This window comes from Heloderma suspectum, chromosome 1, assembly GCF_057233095.1.
Source record: "Heloderma suspectum isolate Gila_16-S chromosome 1, 16-S_ref, whole genome shotgun sequence".
In the NCBI taxonomy this organism is placed as follows: Eukaryota; Metazoa; Chordata; class Lepidosauria; order Squamata; family Helodermatidae; genus Heloderma; species Heloderma suspectum.
Window position 1 is genome coordinate 172,326,514 of NC_139458.1, and position 16,275 is coordinate 172,342,788.

A 16,275-nucleotide genomic window follows, 5' to 3' on the forward strand; every position below is an offset into this window, starting at 1 on the left:
TTTTATGTAAGAAAAGTGAGTTTCATGTTTATATTGTTACATGAAACAATCCCTGGTGGTGGTTTTGCTACATAGTATATGCGTGCTGAGAAACTACAGCCAACCTGTCCCCAGTGCTTGTATATATAATTTTTAAAAATGTAATTGTTTCATGATCATCTCTGTACACAGGTTGCATATAATCTCCTCCATAAAGTGCCTGAATACAGGAATATAATCTGTGAAGGGTGCCCACAGAGCTGCTAAACAGTTGGGGAAGTTATTCTTACTTTGAGCCTGAACTGAGCCCTCGAACTTATTTTCAGCTGTCTGCCCTCCCCCTGGAATACAGCACATGAATTTAAATATGCGCTTCTTTCTAGACTACTGCCTTCAGAAGCATGTTTGGTGGTGACCCGAGAGAGAGCCTTCCATGCATGGTTTGGTGGTGACCCAAGAGAGAGCCTTCCATGCGTGGTTTGGTGGTGACCCGAGAGCGAGCCTTCCATGCGTGGTTTGGTGGTGACCCGAGAGCGAGCCTTCCATGCGTGGTTTGGTGGTGACCCGAGAGAGAGCCTTCCATGCGTGGTTTGGTGGTGACCCGAGAGAGAGCCTTCCATGCGTGGTTTGGTGGTGACCCGAGAGAGAGCCTTCCATGCGTGGTTTGGTGGTGACCCGAGAGAGAGCCTTCCATGCGTGGTTTGGTGGTGACCCGAGAGAGAGCCTTCCATGCGTGGTTTGGTGGTGACCCGAGAGAGAGCCTTCCATGCGTGGTTTGGTGGTGACCCGAGAGAGAGCCTTCCATGCGTGGTTTGGTGGTGACCCGAGAGAGAGCCTTCCATGAGTGGTTTGGTGGTGACCCGAGAGAGAGCCTTCCATGCGTGGTTTGGTGGTGACCCGAGAGAGAGCCTTCCATAGGTTCGCACTCTCTCTGCTGTCCTTCCACTGGCAAGCAAAGACCACTTTATTCAAGAAAGCCTTTGGCCTGTGAGTGAGTCTGTTGGGTTGGGTGCAGTTTCCCCCACCCTTGTAATTGTTATGTTTTGATTGTATTTTAATGTACTTTTTAACTGTTGTAATCAATTTTAATTATGCCTGTAGTGCTGTTTTGTGCTAGAAATGCAGGGCACAAATCAGTCAAAGAAAGAAATAATGCATAGGCAGGGATATGTTCTAAATATATTTTTCCAGATGTGAATAGTCCTATAGGAATAGGCTGGATCAGAGAATGTGCCTGTCCCATTCTGGGGGTCATAAAATATCTATCACTTGGGTATCCCAGCTGTAACGATGGAAGATTTTAGGCAGCACTCAGTAGCTCTTAGGTTTAAAATTTATTTGGTGGTAGTGCATGATGGGAGCTGTCATTTCCCTATAACATACATTGTTTTTCTGTGCAGCTTGGGGTGATGGAAATGAGGCTACCTCTCTTAGGATGTGGAGTGCCTTTCCTCCAGCAATGCATAGCTACAGAAGTTGCAAGCAGGGTTTCTGGTTCAAAAGGTGTGGTTTTCAAACAGTTCAGTGCCTTGAGACCCCGATATCTCAGTTATCACTAATTACTATAAAGGAAGTACAATTTTCAAAGTAATACTGAAGACATATGAAGTTCTTCTTGTCTTTATTCACAAAAATAAATGTGTAGGAAGGACAATCCCAGCAGGTGAGCCAAGAAAAAATTGAATGAAAGAAAGAAAGATTCAAGTATGAATAGTGAGCAGCAAGAATAGGGTTCTCTCTCCAATCCTCATAATTATTTCCAATAATGGAAATTATTATTTGAACAGCTCACATATATAGGACAGAAACTAGCATAAGACACTTCTTGCCTGAACCTATGCAGATTTACTCAGAGTAAGCCACATGGAGTTCAGGGCACTTACTCCAAAGTAAGCATCCTTAGGAGAGCCAGAGATTCATCGATTCATTTGGTAGTCTTCTATGGAGGTAAAATGCAATCATTTACTGCAGACTTAAAAAGTGGTGAACAAATCCATAAAATAAGATCACTTAAAATTGCAATAAGTACTGTGACATGCAGCTCTACCTCTCATTCAAATCTTCACCAGGGTTGGTGGAATCCCTGTCTAAATGTCTGGAGACAGTGAGTGGCTGGATGGGGAGAAATAAGCTGAAGCTGAACCCTGACAAGACCGAGGTACATTTGGTGGGAGACGAGAGGAGGTTGGGGGATGTCGACCTGGTGTTGAAATGGGGTACGGCTACCCTTGAAAGACCAGGTCTGCAGCCTGGGGGTCATTTTAGACTCCCAGCTGTCCATGGAGGCTCAGGTGTCAGCCATGAGCTGGACGGCATTGTACCAACTCCATCTAATACAGTGGCTGCGCCCCTACCTTCCCGACCATCTGCTCTCATTAGTAGTACATGCCCCGGTCTCCTCTCGTCTAGACTACTGTAATGCACTCTATGTGGGGTTACCCTTGAAGATGGTTCAGAAGCTGCGGCTGATGCAGAACATGGTGGCTTGCCTGATTAAAGGCAGCTGCTAGCGTGATCACATCCCTCCAGTGCTGAAGGAGTTGCACTGGTTACCAGTTGTTTTCTGGGCCAAATTCAAGGTGTTGGTTTTGACCCTTAAAACCCTATCAGTTCTAGCCCAGCCTATCTCAAGGAGCACCTCCATCAACACCAGACAGGCTGCTTAACAAGATCAGCCTTGGATGGCCTTCTTTCTGTCCCATCAGCCAGGACAGTTAGGCTGGTGAGTATGAGGGAGGGAGAAGGCCTTCTCTGTGGTGGCCCCCATTCTGTGGAACTCCCTCTCTAGGGAACTCCGCCATGCCCCCTTTTTAATGAGCTTCCACCATGCACTGAAAACTTGGTTATTCAGGCAGGCATTGGGGGGGGGTTAGGGTATTTTTAAATAATGTTTTAATGTATAATCTTACTGTTTTAAATTGTGCTGTTGTACATTGCCCAGAGTGGCTGGGTGACCGGCCAGATTGGCAATTAATAAATTAAACAAACAAACAAACAAATAAATACTTAGCATGAGAAAATAATTGCTTTGGTTTGTTTTTGTTTCATGCTCTGGATTGCGTTCTTACAAAATCCCACAATCCTAACCATGTTTACTAAGTGCCATTGATCATAATGAAACATATGCTTATTTGGAGCTATTTCAAATCACACTTGGTCAGTTCAACCCTGGCATCAACTGTGCAATCCAGAAAGGATCGGGGGCAACATGGCACCTTACAGTGTTACAGTCGATTCATCAGTATAAGACTCATAGGCAATGTTAGGTTTTGCATAGCCGAGAGTGGTACATGCTTTTCTGAGCTCGACAATGAAAGAGTTGATTAGAAATGAAATGAACGAGAGTGCGGTGGACACTTGGTAGAGGACTGGTAACATGAACCATGTGCTTGTCCATGCTAACAGAACCAGGGAATGTACTATCTTTGCACTGATGCAATGTTACACACAGTGTTGCTGTTAGGGCAAGACTTTGGAGCAGAAGTCCAAGGTCCCATGCAGGAAAATGAGCAGGAAGGCCCCCGAACTCGACTGACTTGCCACATTTTGAAGGAAGTGGGGTAATACACATCACCCTCTAAAGAGCAACAGCCAGTGGAGGCTGGTGGCTCTGATGTTAGTGGGGCAGTGAATCTGCTCCAGGTCTCAGTCAGAACTCTAAAAGTACTATCCAACATGCACCTTGGATAGCTCTTTTACAATTCGGATTGGTTCTGACTGAAATCTGGAGCAGATTCACTGCCCCACTGACATCAGAGTCACCGGCCTCCATGGGCAACACCCCTCCACCAATAAGACTGTTACATCCAGCGTCTAAAATTACCTAACAGCACCACAGCTGAGAAGTAGGAGTATTGCCCATCAAGGAGGACTGTAGCCCAAATAGTCCCTGCAAAACAGTGGCAGATAAACCAGTAATGCACAAGCCAAGATACACATGAATGGGCATTGTCAGAGAACCCCACCCCAGCAACATCAACATGAGGCAAAGGGGGGCGGGGTGAGTAGCAGACAAATTAACAAAGGATACAGGCAGTAAGCCTCAGAGCCACCACGGAATTATTGCTAGCCTAGATTTGGGCAAATGATGCTGGTACAACTGGGATAGGTTGAGAGATCTTGGGGAATATTTTCTTGGAAACATATTTCAGTAGCTTTTTGCAAGCAACACCAAAAGTAATGATTTTCTGACAAAGCAAGGATCCATGGAGTCTACAGAAGAGAAGGGCAAGTAACCTCCTTGGAAGGGCATATGAACTGGCCATTCCAGTGTTTTCCTACCTTTATATATTTCATTTCATAACAGAGGCTGCCCTCCACAGCACATTAGCAGTTTTTCTTGCTAGCTGATAAGCAAAGGCACAACACATGCCTTTCAACATTTAGAACTGGCCTCTTTGGGGGCTCTTGATTTCTAGAAATAATACCAATAGGCTCCTTTTTTGTTTTTGTAGTCTTTTAAAATACTGAAGAAAACATAGATGAAAATGCAACCATTAGGGGCATGAGTCTATGAAAACTTATCCAGGAGGAAGCCCCATTGAGCATAGGGAAAATATGCACAGAATCCAGGTTTAAAATACTTTCTGATAATAAGGAAGTTGGTCCAAGATGGATGCTTAATCCCAAACAATTGTTTATTCCTGCTACAAAGAGAAGCAATTCAAGTGAAGATACATAAACTAATTTAACTTAACAATTAAAAGTGGCCTCAATTACAAGTAAACAAACATGTGCATAGGTAACAGTGGGAAGATCTCAGGAAGAGTTGAGGATGGAATATTTGACAAAGAATAGATATCCTCAGCAAAATTAACATCTAAAGAAAGTGTCTGACAGTGTAATTCCATATATGTCTTCTTGAAAGTAGTTCCCAATGAGTTCAATAGGGCTTACTTCCATGTAAGTGGGTATAGGATAGTAGCCTAAGGGTGCAGTCCTATGCATGTTTAGACAGAAAAAAGTCCTACAATTCCCAGCATCCCTCCAATCAGCCATGCTGGCTGGGGCATGCTGGGAATTGTAGGACTTTTTTTCTGTCTAAACATGCATAGGATTGTGCCCTAAATCACATTTCCCAAGGATGGAATATTGAGATGGAATGGGGTCTGTTCCCCCTCCCCCCCACATGTTATCATAGCAATTGATATGGTAGCAGTTTGAAATCAAGCAATGCAATATTAGATAATTGTATTCTACAAAAAAGGAAGATTTTTGCTACATTCTAACTTTAAATACTTTTATTATTGCTCAATCTTCATGAAATGCAATTAATCTATAATAGAGGGGTGTGTAATTTTACATGTGTGTGTATATTTTTGTCTGTCTTCTAAACAAACAAAAACAACCCACTGGCCTAGCAGGAAACTCAGTTGAACTCAGTGGCACTTATTCTGAATAAACATGTATAGGATTGCACTGTAAGACATCTTTTGAGAATGCAGGGAAAGGGTGAGGGAGGTGTGAGAGGAAAGCTAGTGTGAGAGCTATTGGCTTCCCAAAATTGATTTTGCTATTTTTTTTTCATAACAAGCTTTTAAAGCTTTATGGTAGAAGTGTTTATGTAAGAATGTTCTAATTCCCAAACTCAGTACCTTGAACGCTAAAGGCTTGAATCAACTTGTTAGAAAATGCAGCTTTCAATGTATTATTGAGGGGTCTTTTCTGAACATGACAGTGCAAGCATAATTTCTTTTCCAAGTTGTTAAAGGGAGGCACTAGAAAGTTGCTATATGCATACACCTGGGAGCTGGTCTCATTGAACTCAATGAGAGATATTTCTGAGTAGACATGTATAGGACTGTAAAAATGATAGCACTGTAAAAATGATATGAGGGGAGATATGATAGTGCTCTTCAACTACTTGAAAGGTTGTCACAGAAAGGAAGGTCAGGATTTCTTCTCCATCATCCCAGGGTGCAGGACACGGAATAATGGGCTCAAGTTACAGGAAGCCAGATTCCGGCTGAACATCAGGAAAAACGTCCTGACTGTTAGAGCAATACAACAATGGAACCAAGTACCTAGGGAGGTGGTGGGCTCTCTCACACTGTAGGCGTTCAAGACGAGGCTGGACAGCCATCTGTCAGGGATGCTCTGACTTGGATTCCTGCATTGAGCAGGGGGGTGGACTCGATGGTCTTGTAGGCCCCTTCCAACCCCACTATTCTATGATTCTATGTTATCGTCTGTATGTAGGGACTGTGCACAAAAAGACTGTGTGGCAGACTACCTGGTTTAGTGACAGGGGAAGGACCACAGCTCAGTGGCGGAGCACCTGCTTTGCATAAAGAAGGTCCCAGGTTCAGTCCCTGGCATCTCCAGGTAGGGCTAGGAAAGAATTGTGCCTGAAATTCTGAAGAGCGTCGACAACACTGGCCTGGATGGAGTCAGGATAAGGCAGCTTCCGATGGTTGTAGGAGATGTTGAGCGTAGAACTGCTATCTTCTCGGTTAGACATCAGACAGACCCTTTTAAGCTACAGGCAGCTTACAAACGAAAGAGCAACCGTGTCGTTCGTCTTTAATTGCAAATGTATTTCCTGCTAGATGATGAAGAAGAAAACCCCAGGCATTTTGTCATGCACCCAACGCTTTTAGCAATGAGCACACAGAACGCCGCCGCTGCGAGTACTCTGCCAGCCTTGCTCCTGGCCCCTACGCCCTGCCTGCCTCTTTTTCCCAGCTCCCCACCTGTCGTTTTAAGAACTACAGTTCCCAGGATGCGCTGGTAACTTCTCCCCCTCAAGCCTGTGAGCGTTGATGTAATGCAGTGAAGTCACAAAGCCCGGGGGGGGGGGGGGGGGAGAGAGAGGTGGTTCGCTGGCGGGGATGCAGGGTGGCGGCGGCAATAGCAGCAGAGCTCGCAGCGCTAGCAAGAGGCGCCAGGGGCTGAGGGACGGGGACGGGGAGAAGGGCAGGGCCAAGGAACCTGGCTCCATTCTGCAGTTCCCAAGACCTCGGGCAGCCCCCTGCATTTCTGTCGACTTCTCCACCTCTCGGGTAGCAGCCGCCTCCGCTCTCTGAAGAAACCCAGCGGCAACCCCTGAGGCACCGGGTTCCCCGCCCCTCTTCGGCACCAGCGCCCGGCCTCGTCCAGGGGGCGGCTCGCTCGTAGCCGAGCTGGTGGTCGCGAGGCGGCCGGCAATGCCTCGCCTCTGCCTGGGCTCGGCTCCCCCTCTGGCCCGCTGAAAGCACCCCAACCGCAGCGGCGGCGGCAGCCCCAGCCCCAACGAGGTGGGCGGGGCTTGCGCGCCTCCCCGCCACGCGCCGTCGGCCGGGCGGCTCCGGCCTCCGCGGCTCCCCTCGCCAGCCGCGCCGAGATGGCGGACCCAGCCGAATGCAGCATCAAAGTGATGTGCCGGTTCCGGCCCCTCAACGAAGCCGAGATCCTCCGCGGGGATAAATTCGTCCCCAGATTCAAAGGCGAGGACACGGTCGTCGTTGGGGTAAGCTTCCCCGCCGCCTCTTTTTGGGGTGAAGTGTGTGTGTGTGTGTGTGTGGGGGGGGTTAGTCCTCTCCTTTTTCTCTTCGCCCCGGACTCCCCCCTCCCCGCCTCCTGCAGAAATGTTGAGAGAGCCGCCAAATTCTGCCCCCCCCCGCAACGTCGCTGTGGGCCCCCCGCGCGGCGTGCCGCTGCACTACATGGTGCGCTTTCCTCCGCCCATTGTTCCCGGCGTTGGCTGCTGCCATAGCGCGTGTTGCTTGGCTCCCCTTTCGAGGCTCCTTTCACCTTGAGCGCCAAACCTTGGCCAAGGCCCGGCTGTGCGGGGCGCGGGGGGCGGGGGAGGTGGGGGGAGCGCTTTCTGCCACATGGGAGGACGAGGGAGCGTCTCCCCTCCCTTAGCACTAAAACTTGGAGATTGGGTTGGGACTGGGAGGGGGGTCCCAAAGGGGAATAGCAGTTTCTCTTTAGCCGGCGTGGGCAGGCTATGATGGAAAGAGAGGTTGTGGCTCACTTAATTCCTCTTCTTCGCCATCATCATATTGGGATAATGAAAGAAAGAAAGGGGTTGGCGTGTGGATGATCCTGTGTGTGAGAAGTTGCCTTGCAGCGGTGTGAGCATAGGTAAGGAGACACAACAAAGAGTCACGTGGCACCTTTTACAGGCCAACATTGAAGGCCTGGCATGCTGTGGTCCATGGGGTCACGAAGAGTCGGACACGACTGAACAACAACAATGTGTGTGTAAGCTAGACTACACACTGGGATATATCTTAAGTGTTATCCTTAGTTGGCAGATAAATTATAAGGGGGTATGAAGAGGGGGTATGTGTAATATAAACACTGGGCCAAAAAGCTATGAAATGCAAATTTCTTATGCCCATTCCCTTGTCAAGCTTTGTTGAAGAGGATATTTCTTATTTTATAGTTCCTCAGCCCCACTGGCCAGATGCTACTATTGGGCTGCAATCCTATACACACTTACCTGGGAGTAAATACCATTGAACTAATTGGGACTTCTGAGTAGACATGCATAGGAGTGTGCTGCTAGGGATCCATGTTAATGCCTACATTTGTAAAACGCTGGTGTCATGCAACAAAATGTTAATCATCCACCCCCTTTAGATGCCATCTGCAGGGAGAAACCTGCCGTATAAGGTCCCACTTGGTTGAATTCCCTGTTTTTGTAGCTGCAGCAGAGAGCAATGGTGGGGAACTGAATGGAGTCAACCCCAATTGACTCTTCCAGTTGCCTCCCCTCATTGCTACTGCAGCCTTCCAGTTCTCAGCATTGATCAAGCTGATGTCATCTGGATCACTGGGCATGCTCGCTTGCTCACTCCCTGATGCATTTGATTGATTGACAGGTGGCAAGAAACTGCCAAGAGAGTAACAGAGGTGCAGGAATTCTCATCCTTGTCTGACCTCCCCCCCCCCCGCCCCTTTAACCAAGGGTGGCGTTGCAGTTCATGCATTTTAGCAGCACTGACTGAGTTAAAAGCTTGTCAAGCTGCAGTCTCTGCAGATGAGAGCAGAATTTATGTATTCTGTCCAGAGATGCTCTTTAGTTGTCTGCTGTGTTAATTTCCTTTTCTTGCCTCGGTATGGGTAGAGAAGCATTCCTCTCCTTATCAGTTCACAGGATCATTACTAGTATTAGCTTGGCTGGTAAATTTGTTCTTCCTTTATCTTAAAATGTGCCGCTGTTTGTTTAATTCTGACTTTTTCTAGTCTGAACTTCAGAGGCTGTAGAGAAATTTGTGGTAACTTTCTCCCTGCCATATGAACAACCTAATATTGTGTCGATACGAATAAATGGGCATAATCCACCTCATAGGTTTTCAAACTGTGGTCTTAATGAGAAGATTAGTGATGGTATATGAGCTTTCCAGAAAGACAGCTTGCCTGCCCACTACTGATGTTCCTGGTAATGTAGGGGTGTGTGGGGCATGCTCTGTTAATATGGGTTCACAGCCCCCAGTGAATTGAACATGATCCTTACAATATGCCAGAGAATCCTCAGCATATGCATGGGCTTCTCAATGGGCAAGTCAATGTGGAAAGCATTTTCTGAAGATAGAGAGTTGAACATCACTGTACTAAGGCATGGATGCACGCCTTCTCTTGTTATGTGTGTTTGCTACATTTATATCCTGTGTTTGTCTCCAAAGAGCCCAGGGAGGCATATGTGATCCTCCTACTCTTCTCCATTTTATATTCAAAACAACCCTGTGAGGTAGGCTAGGCTGAGAGTTGGTGATTGGCCTAAAGTGACCCAGTGAGCATCACTGGGTCTCCCCAGTTCCAGTCCAGCACTCTAACCACTACACTATACTGGCTTTCCTCCGTTTCCCCCCTTCCCCCCATTTGCACGCCATCTTTCACCTCAGGAGCTCAAAGCAACATTTTAGCCATCACAGTAACTTTGTGAGGTAAGGGTAGCTGAAAGAAGATGACACAACACTGACTCTTGAAGTCTTAAAGTAAGCAATAACAATACTTGTGCTCAGGGACTGTTAAAAGTGATGGATGCTGCCTCCAGGTTTGTCAGCTTTCTCTCTCTAGTAGTCACCCACTGCTTCTACCCTGCCTAGTTCCTAACATAACCAAGCCATCCAAGGCATGTCCATTTGAACTGGCCATTCTAGAGCTCTGGTGAGGGAATGTTTCATGCTTAAACCACCAGTAAACACATTAACATTCTTTAGCATTCATTAAGGTTAAGAAACTACACCCAAAATATGCTCCTTGTGCACAAAACACCTATGGTGGGGAAACCTAAATCCTACCTGCATCCCCTCTGCTTCTCCTTTGATCTAAAGGAAAATCCAAAACCAAGGTTTTTAAACAGCTTGCAGAGAGTCTGCCCAGTTTGTTCAAGTTTGGTGGTTTAGTTAGCAGGTGAGGAAGGAACTTAGTTGTTCCTTCCTCACCTGCTTGTTCCAGTCAAGGATCCACAGCCTCCTGATTCCTCCTCCAAGCCTCTGTTCAAGAAAGCCCTATGCAGTACAAGGCTTAGGGACCTGAAAGGGCTCACTGCACTCTGTTTGCCGTCACAGATTTGCCAAGGACAATCTAGGCAACCGCCCCAGGATAACCTCCTCATCTACTGCGTTCCCCAGAAGGAAGAGCCCCCCCCCCCCATGGAATAGGTCCCTTCCACTGTAACAATTTCCAGAGGGCAGCCATGTTAGTCTATTGCAGCAAAAACGGCAAAGAGTCATGTGGCACCTTAAAGACTAACACATTAATTCTGGCATAAACTTTTGTGGACTATAATCCGTTTCATCAGATGCACGATACCTCATAATTCTCCATAATACTTGTTGTGTCTGATGAACTGGATCTGTAGTCCATGAAAGCTCATGTCAGAATAAATTTGTTAGTCTTTAAGGTGCCACAAGACTCTTAGGGTGCAATTTTATGTAGGCTTAGACAGAAAAAAGTCCTACAACTCCCAGCATGCTCCAGCCAGCTATGGGCATGCTGGGAATTGTAGGACTTTTTTCTGTCTAAATCTGCATAGGATTGTGCCCTTAGTTGTTCTTGGAATAGGTAGTGTCTGTCCTCCCCCCCTGCCCCCACTTGCTTCAGCCTCCTTCCTTTCCTTAACTTTCCAAGCAGGTAAACCACACTGCCTCAAGCGAAGTGTTGTTTCTACTCTGATTCATCTTTCTGATCCAATTAGCATCTCTGTCTGGCATTTATTGTCCTCCCGTCTCCTTATTTAGCATTAGATTCCTTCCACATCTACCATACCTTATAGATTTAATCACAACTTTCATTTTTGTAATAAATGATGATGATGATGATGATTACTGTTCTAAATTCTGACTTTATCATCTATTGTTTTTTGCCTTCTTGGGTGTCCAAAGTACTACATGGTGCAATATGGCTTTTGGTTAAAGATCTTTGACATGCGTTGCTTGGATATATATGCATAGTTAGACATGTGCATGGCTAGGCATGTGTACGTGAAGACACATGGTGTTCCAATGTGGTAACATGCCACCTTGGATTCCTTGCAAGAGGAAAAAAGGTGGGATATAAATGCATGACCCCTTCATGGATCACTGCCTTGTTGTGGCGAAGGGGCTTGCGTAACTCAGTGAAGCCATAAGCTATGCCGTGCAGGGCCACCCAAGACGGACAGGTCATGGCAGAGAGTTCTGACAAAATGTGGTCCACTGGAGAAGGAAATGGCAACCCACTCCAGTATTCTTGCCAAGAAAACCCCTTGGAACGTATCACAAGGCTAAAAGAGATGACGCCGGAAGATGAGCCCCTCAGGTCGGAAGGTGTCCAATATGCTACTGGGGAAGAGCAGAGGGTATTTCCAAGTAGCGCCAGAAAGAGTGAAGCGGCTGGGCCAAAGCCGAAAGGACACTCAGCTGTGGATGTGTCTGGTGGTGAAAAGAAAATCCGATGCTGTAAAGAACAATATTGTTTAGGAACCTGGAATGTCAGATCAATGAATCAAGGTAAGCTGGAGGTGGTCAAACATGAGATGGCAAGATTGAACATTGACATCTTGGGAATCAGCGAACTAAAATGGACAAGCATGGGCGAATTTAATTCAGGTGACCATCATATCTACTATTGTGGGCAAGAATCCCTTAGAAGAAATGGAGTAGCACTCATAGTCAACAAAAGGGTGGGAAAAGCAGTACTGGGGTACAATCTTAAAAATGATAGAATGATCTCAGTACGAATCCAAGGCAAACCATTCAACATCACAGTAATTTAAGTCTATGCCCCAACCACTGAGGCCGAAGAAGCTGAGGTTGATTGGTTCTATGAAGACCTACAACACCTTCTAGAACTAACACCAAAAAAAGACGTCCTCTTCATCATAGGGGATTGGAATGCTAAAGTAGGAAGTCAAGAAATCACCGGGATAACAGGCAGGCATGGCCTTGGTGTACAAAATGAAGCAGGACAAAAGCTAATAGAGTTTTGCCAAGAGAACATGCTGATCATAGCAAACACTCTTTTCCAACAGCACAAGAGGCGACTCTACACATGGACGTCACCAGATGGTCAATATCGAAATCAGATTGATTATGTCCTTTGCAGCCAAAGATGGAGAAGCTCCATACAGTCAGTCAAAACAAGACCTGGAGCTGACTGTGGCTCAGATCATGAGCTGCTTCTTGCAAAATTTCGGCTTAAATTGAAGAACGTCGGGAAAACCCGTAAACCGTTCAGGTATGACCTAAATCATATCCCTGATGAATATACAGTGGAGGTGAGGAATAGATTTCAGGGATTAGACCTGATAGACAGAGTGCCTGAGTAACTATGGACGGAGGTCCGTAACATTGTTCAGGAGGCAGCAACGAAATCCATCCCAAAGAAAAAGAAATGCAAGAAAGCAAAGTGGCTGTCTGATGAGGCTTTACAAGTAGCTGAGGAAAGAAGGGAAGTGAAAAGCAAGGGAGAAAGGGGAAGATATATCCATCTGAATGCAGAGTTCCAGAGAATAGCAAGGAGAGACAAGAAGGCCTTCTTAAGTGAACAATGCAAAGAAATCGAGGAAAACAACAGAATGGGAAAGACTAGAGATCTCTTCAAGAAAATTGGAGATCTCAAGGGAACGTTTTGTGCAAAGACGGGCATGATAAAGGACAAAGAAGGCAGGGACCTCACAGAAGCAGATGAGATTAAGAAGAGGTGGCAAGAATACACAGAAGAACTATACAGGAAAGATCTGAATGTCCCTGATAGCCATGATAGTGCGGTCACTGAACTTGAGCCGGAAATCCTCGAGGGTGAAGTCAAGTGGGCCTTAGGAAGCATTAGTAACAATAAAGCTAGCGGAGATGACAGTATTCCAGCCGAGCTATTTAAAATCCTAAAAGATGATGCTGTTAAAGTGCTGCATTCAATATGCCAACAAATCTGGAACACTCAACAGTGGCCACAAGACTGGAAAAGGTCAGTTTACATCCCAATTCCAAAGAAGGGCAACGCCAAAGACTGTTCAAACTACCGCACCATTGCGCTCATTTCACATGCCAGCAAGGTGATGCTCAAAATCGTACAAGCTAGGCTTCAGCAGTATGCGAACCGAGAACTACCGGAAGTACAAGCTGGTTTTCGAAGAGGCAGAGGAACTAGAGATCAAATCGCCAACATTCGCTGCATCATGGAGAAAGCAAGAGAATTCCAGAAAAACGTCTATTTCTGCTTCACTGACTACGCTAAAGCCTTTGATTGTGTGGATCACAACAAACTGTGGCAAATTCTTAAAGTGATGGGAGTACCAGACCACCTTACCTGTCTCCTGAGAAACCTGTACGAGGGTCAAGAAGCAACAGTAAGAACCAGACATGGAACAACCGATTGGTTCAAAATTGGGAAAGGAGTACGACAAGGCTGCATATTGTCACCATGCTTATTTAACTTATATGCAGAGTACATCATGAGAAATGCCGGGTTGGATGAATCACAGGTCGGAATTAAGATTGCTGGGAGAATTATCAACAACCTCCGATATGCAGACGATACCACCCTAATGGCAGAAAGCGAAGAGGATCTCAAGAGCCTCTTGTTGAGGGTGAAAGAGGAGAGTGCAAAAGCTGGTTTGAAACTCAACATTAAAAAAACTAAGATCATGGCATCTGGCCCCATCACTTCCTGGCATATAGAAGGGGAAGAAATGGAAGCAGTGACAGATTTTACTTTCTTGGGCTCCAAGATCACCGCAGACGGTGACTGTAGCCATGAAATTAAAAGACGCTTGCTCCTTGGGAGGAAAGCTATGGCCAACCTAGACAGCATTGTAAGAAGCAGAGACATCACCTTGCCGACAAAGGTCTGTCTAATCAAAGCTATGGTTTTCCCAGTAGTAATGTATGGCTGTGAGAGCTGGACTATAAGGAAGGCTGAGCGCCGAAGAATTGATGCTTTCGAACTGTGGTGCTGGAGAAGACTCTGACGAGTCCCCTGGACTGCAAGGAGGTCAAATCAGTCCATCCTAAAGGAAATCAACCCTGAGTGCTCATTGGAAGGACAGATACTGAAGCTGAAGCTCCAATATTTTGGCCACCTAATGTGAAGAGAAAACTCCCTGGAAAAGACCCTGATGCTGGGAAAGACTGAAGGCAAAAGGAGAAGGGGACGGCAGAGGATGAGATGGCTAGATAGCATCACGGATGCGATGAATATGAACTTGAGCACTCTCCGGGAGAGAGCGCAGGACAGGAAGGCCTGGCGTGCTATGGTCCATGGGGTCACGAAGAGTCGGACACGACTGAACGACTGAACAACAACATAAATGCAATAAACAAACAAACTATAGCCTATACATGTTATTGGAAGTAAGTGGCTCACAAAAAGTGCACCTAAGCATCTAAAGGTCAAAGCCATTTAGGGCATAATCCTATGCATGTTTAGATGGAAAAAAGTCCTACATTCCCCACCATGCATGGCTGGCTGGGGAATGCTGGGAGTTGTAGGACTTTTTTTCTCTCTAAATGTGCATAGGATGTGGCGTTAGGCGGCAGTATTGCAACCGAAACTCTCCCCACGACCTGAGTTCGATCTCAGCGGAAGCTGGGTCCCAGGTAGCTGGCTCAGGTCGACTCATCCTTCCATCCTTCCGAGGTCGGTAAAATGAGTACCCAGCTTGCTGGGGGAAAGGTAGTCACGACTGGGGAAGGCAATGGCAAGCCACCCCGCTATAGTCTGCCATGAAAACGCCAGTGCAAGTGGCGTCCCTCTAGGAGTCAGTAATGACTCGGTGCTTGCACAGGAGGAACCGTTCCTTTCCTAGGTAAGCTTACATTGCAAACTTGTCATGTCCTCAGAGTCATTAGAGTATAAAGAAAAAAATTAGGTGGTAGCAGTGTAATCCTTAGACAGAGCCCGGTTTCTATGCATGTTTACTAGGGAGTATGTCCCTTTGAGTTTAGTGGGACTTACTCTGAAGCAAGTGAGCATTTGGCTGCAGCTCAGTTCTGTGCTATTTTTCCAGCTTATACCAACTATTCTCTTGCTATTTATCTAATTCTTCTTTTCTTAATGCTTGTGGCCATGCAACATTCTGTAGCAATTGGTGTCATGGATTATGTGCTGTCTGAGAAGTACTTTTGTTTTGCTTGATTTAAAATGCCTTCCTGTCAGTTTCAGTAAATGACCCAGAGTTTATGTACCTTAAAGGAGAGTGAATAATCATTTTTTTTTAAATACCCTAACAATCAGTGGGACTTCTGAGTATACATGTTTAGGATTGCACTGTACAGTTGCAATTGTATGATCATTCAAGTAAACATACATAGTACTGACCTGCACAGATTATTATATAGGTTGCCTGTTTACTTTGAATATTACTAAATACACAGCTCAGGAACCACCTGAATTCAAGTAGTTCTCCATGATTTCCTGTCCTGGCTTTTGTGGTTCTTTTTAGGGCTTGCACGGGAGTAGTTCCTGTTAGCTCTTTGGTTTTAAGCAGCCTTGCCAACCATTGTCTGCTTCATCTGTCTGACAACGTGCAAGTGTCAAGGCATATTGAGTATACCAGCAGAGTACTTGGGTCTCCTTACTATGTAGGTGATATATTTTTTGTTCTCATCATCACTTCAAGCTGACCTCCTGATATATGCATTGGCAACAAGAAAGTTGACTTGGCATTAGTTTAGCTTGTGTGATAACTGTACCGCCTTCCAGACTGTGTTTGGATGTGTAATTGGCTTACTTGGTCTGTCATGATTCAGCAAGTGATGGCAAATTATAGCTGTTTTACCCTTTTGAATTACAGCTATATTTTTTACATGAATAACCCATGAACTCTTCATCTTTGTTTTTTAGATAACAGGCTGCTTCTGAATTTGACAGGGTGGCATGACA

The 16,275-nt window shown here is 45.9% G+C and overlaps 1 protein-coding gene across 1 annotated transcript in view; it reads left to right on the top strand.

Moving 5' to 3' along the window:
• Positions 1–6,769: 6,769 nt before the first annotated feature.
• The window catches only part of KIF5C (kinesin family member 5C), a 117,701-nt gene continuing 108,195 nt past the window's right edge, over positions 6,770–16,275 (top strand). Inside the window, exon 1 of the mRNA XM_084810293.1 lies at positions 6,770–7,426. Coding sequence (XP_084666419.1) covers positions 7,301–7,426 — 126 coding nt within the window. The 5' untranslated portion in view covers positions 6,770–7,300. The remainder of the gene's footprint in view (positions 7,427–16,275) is intronic.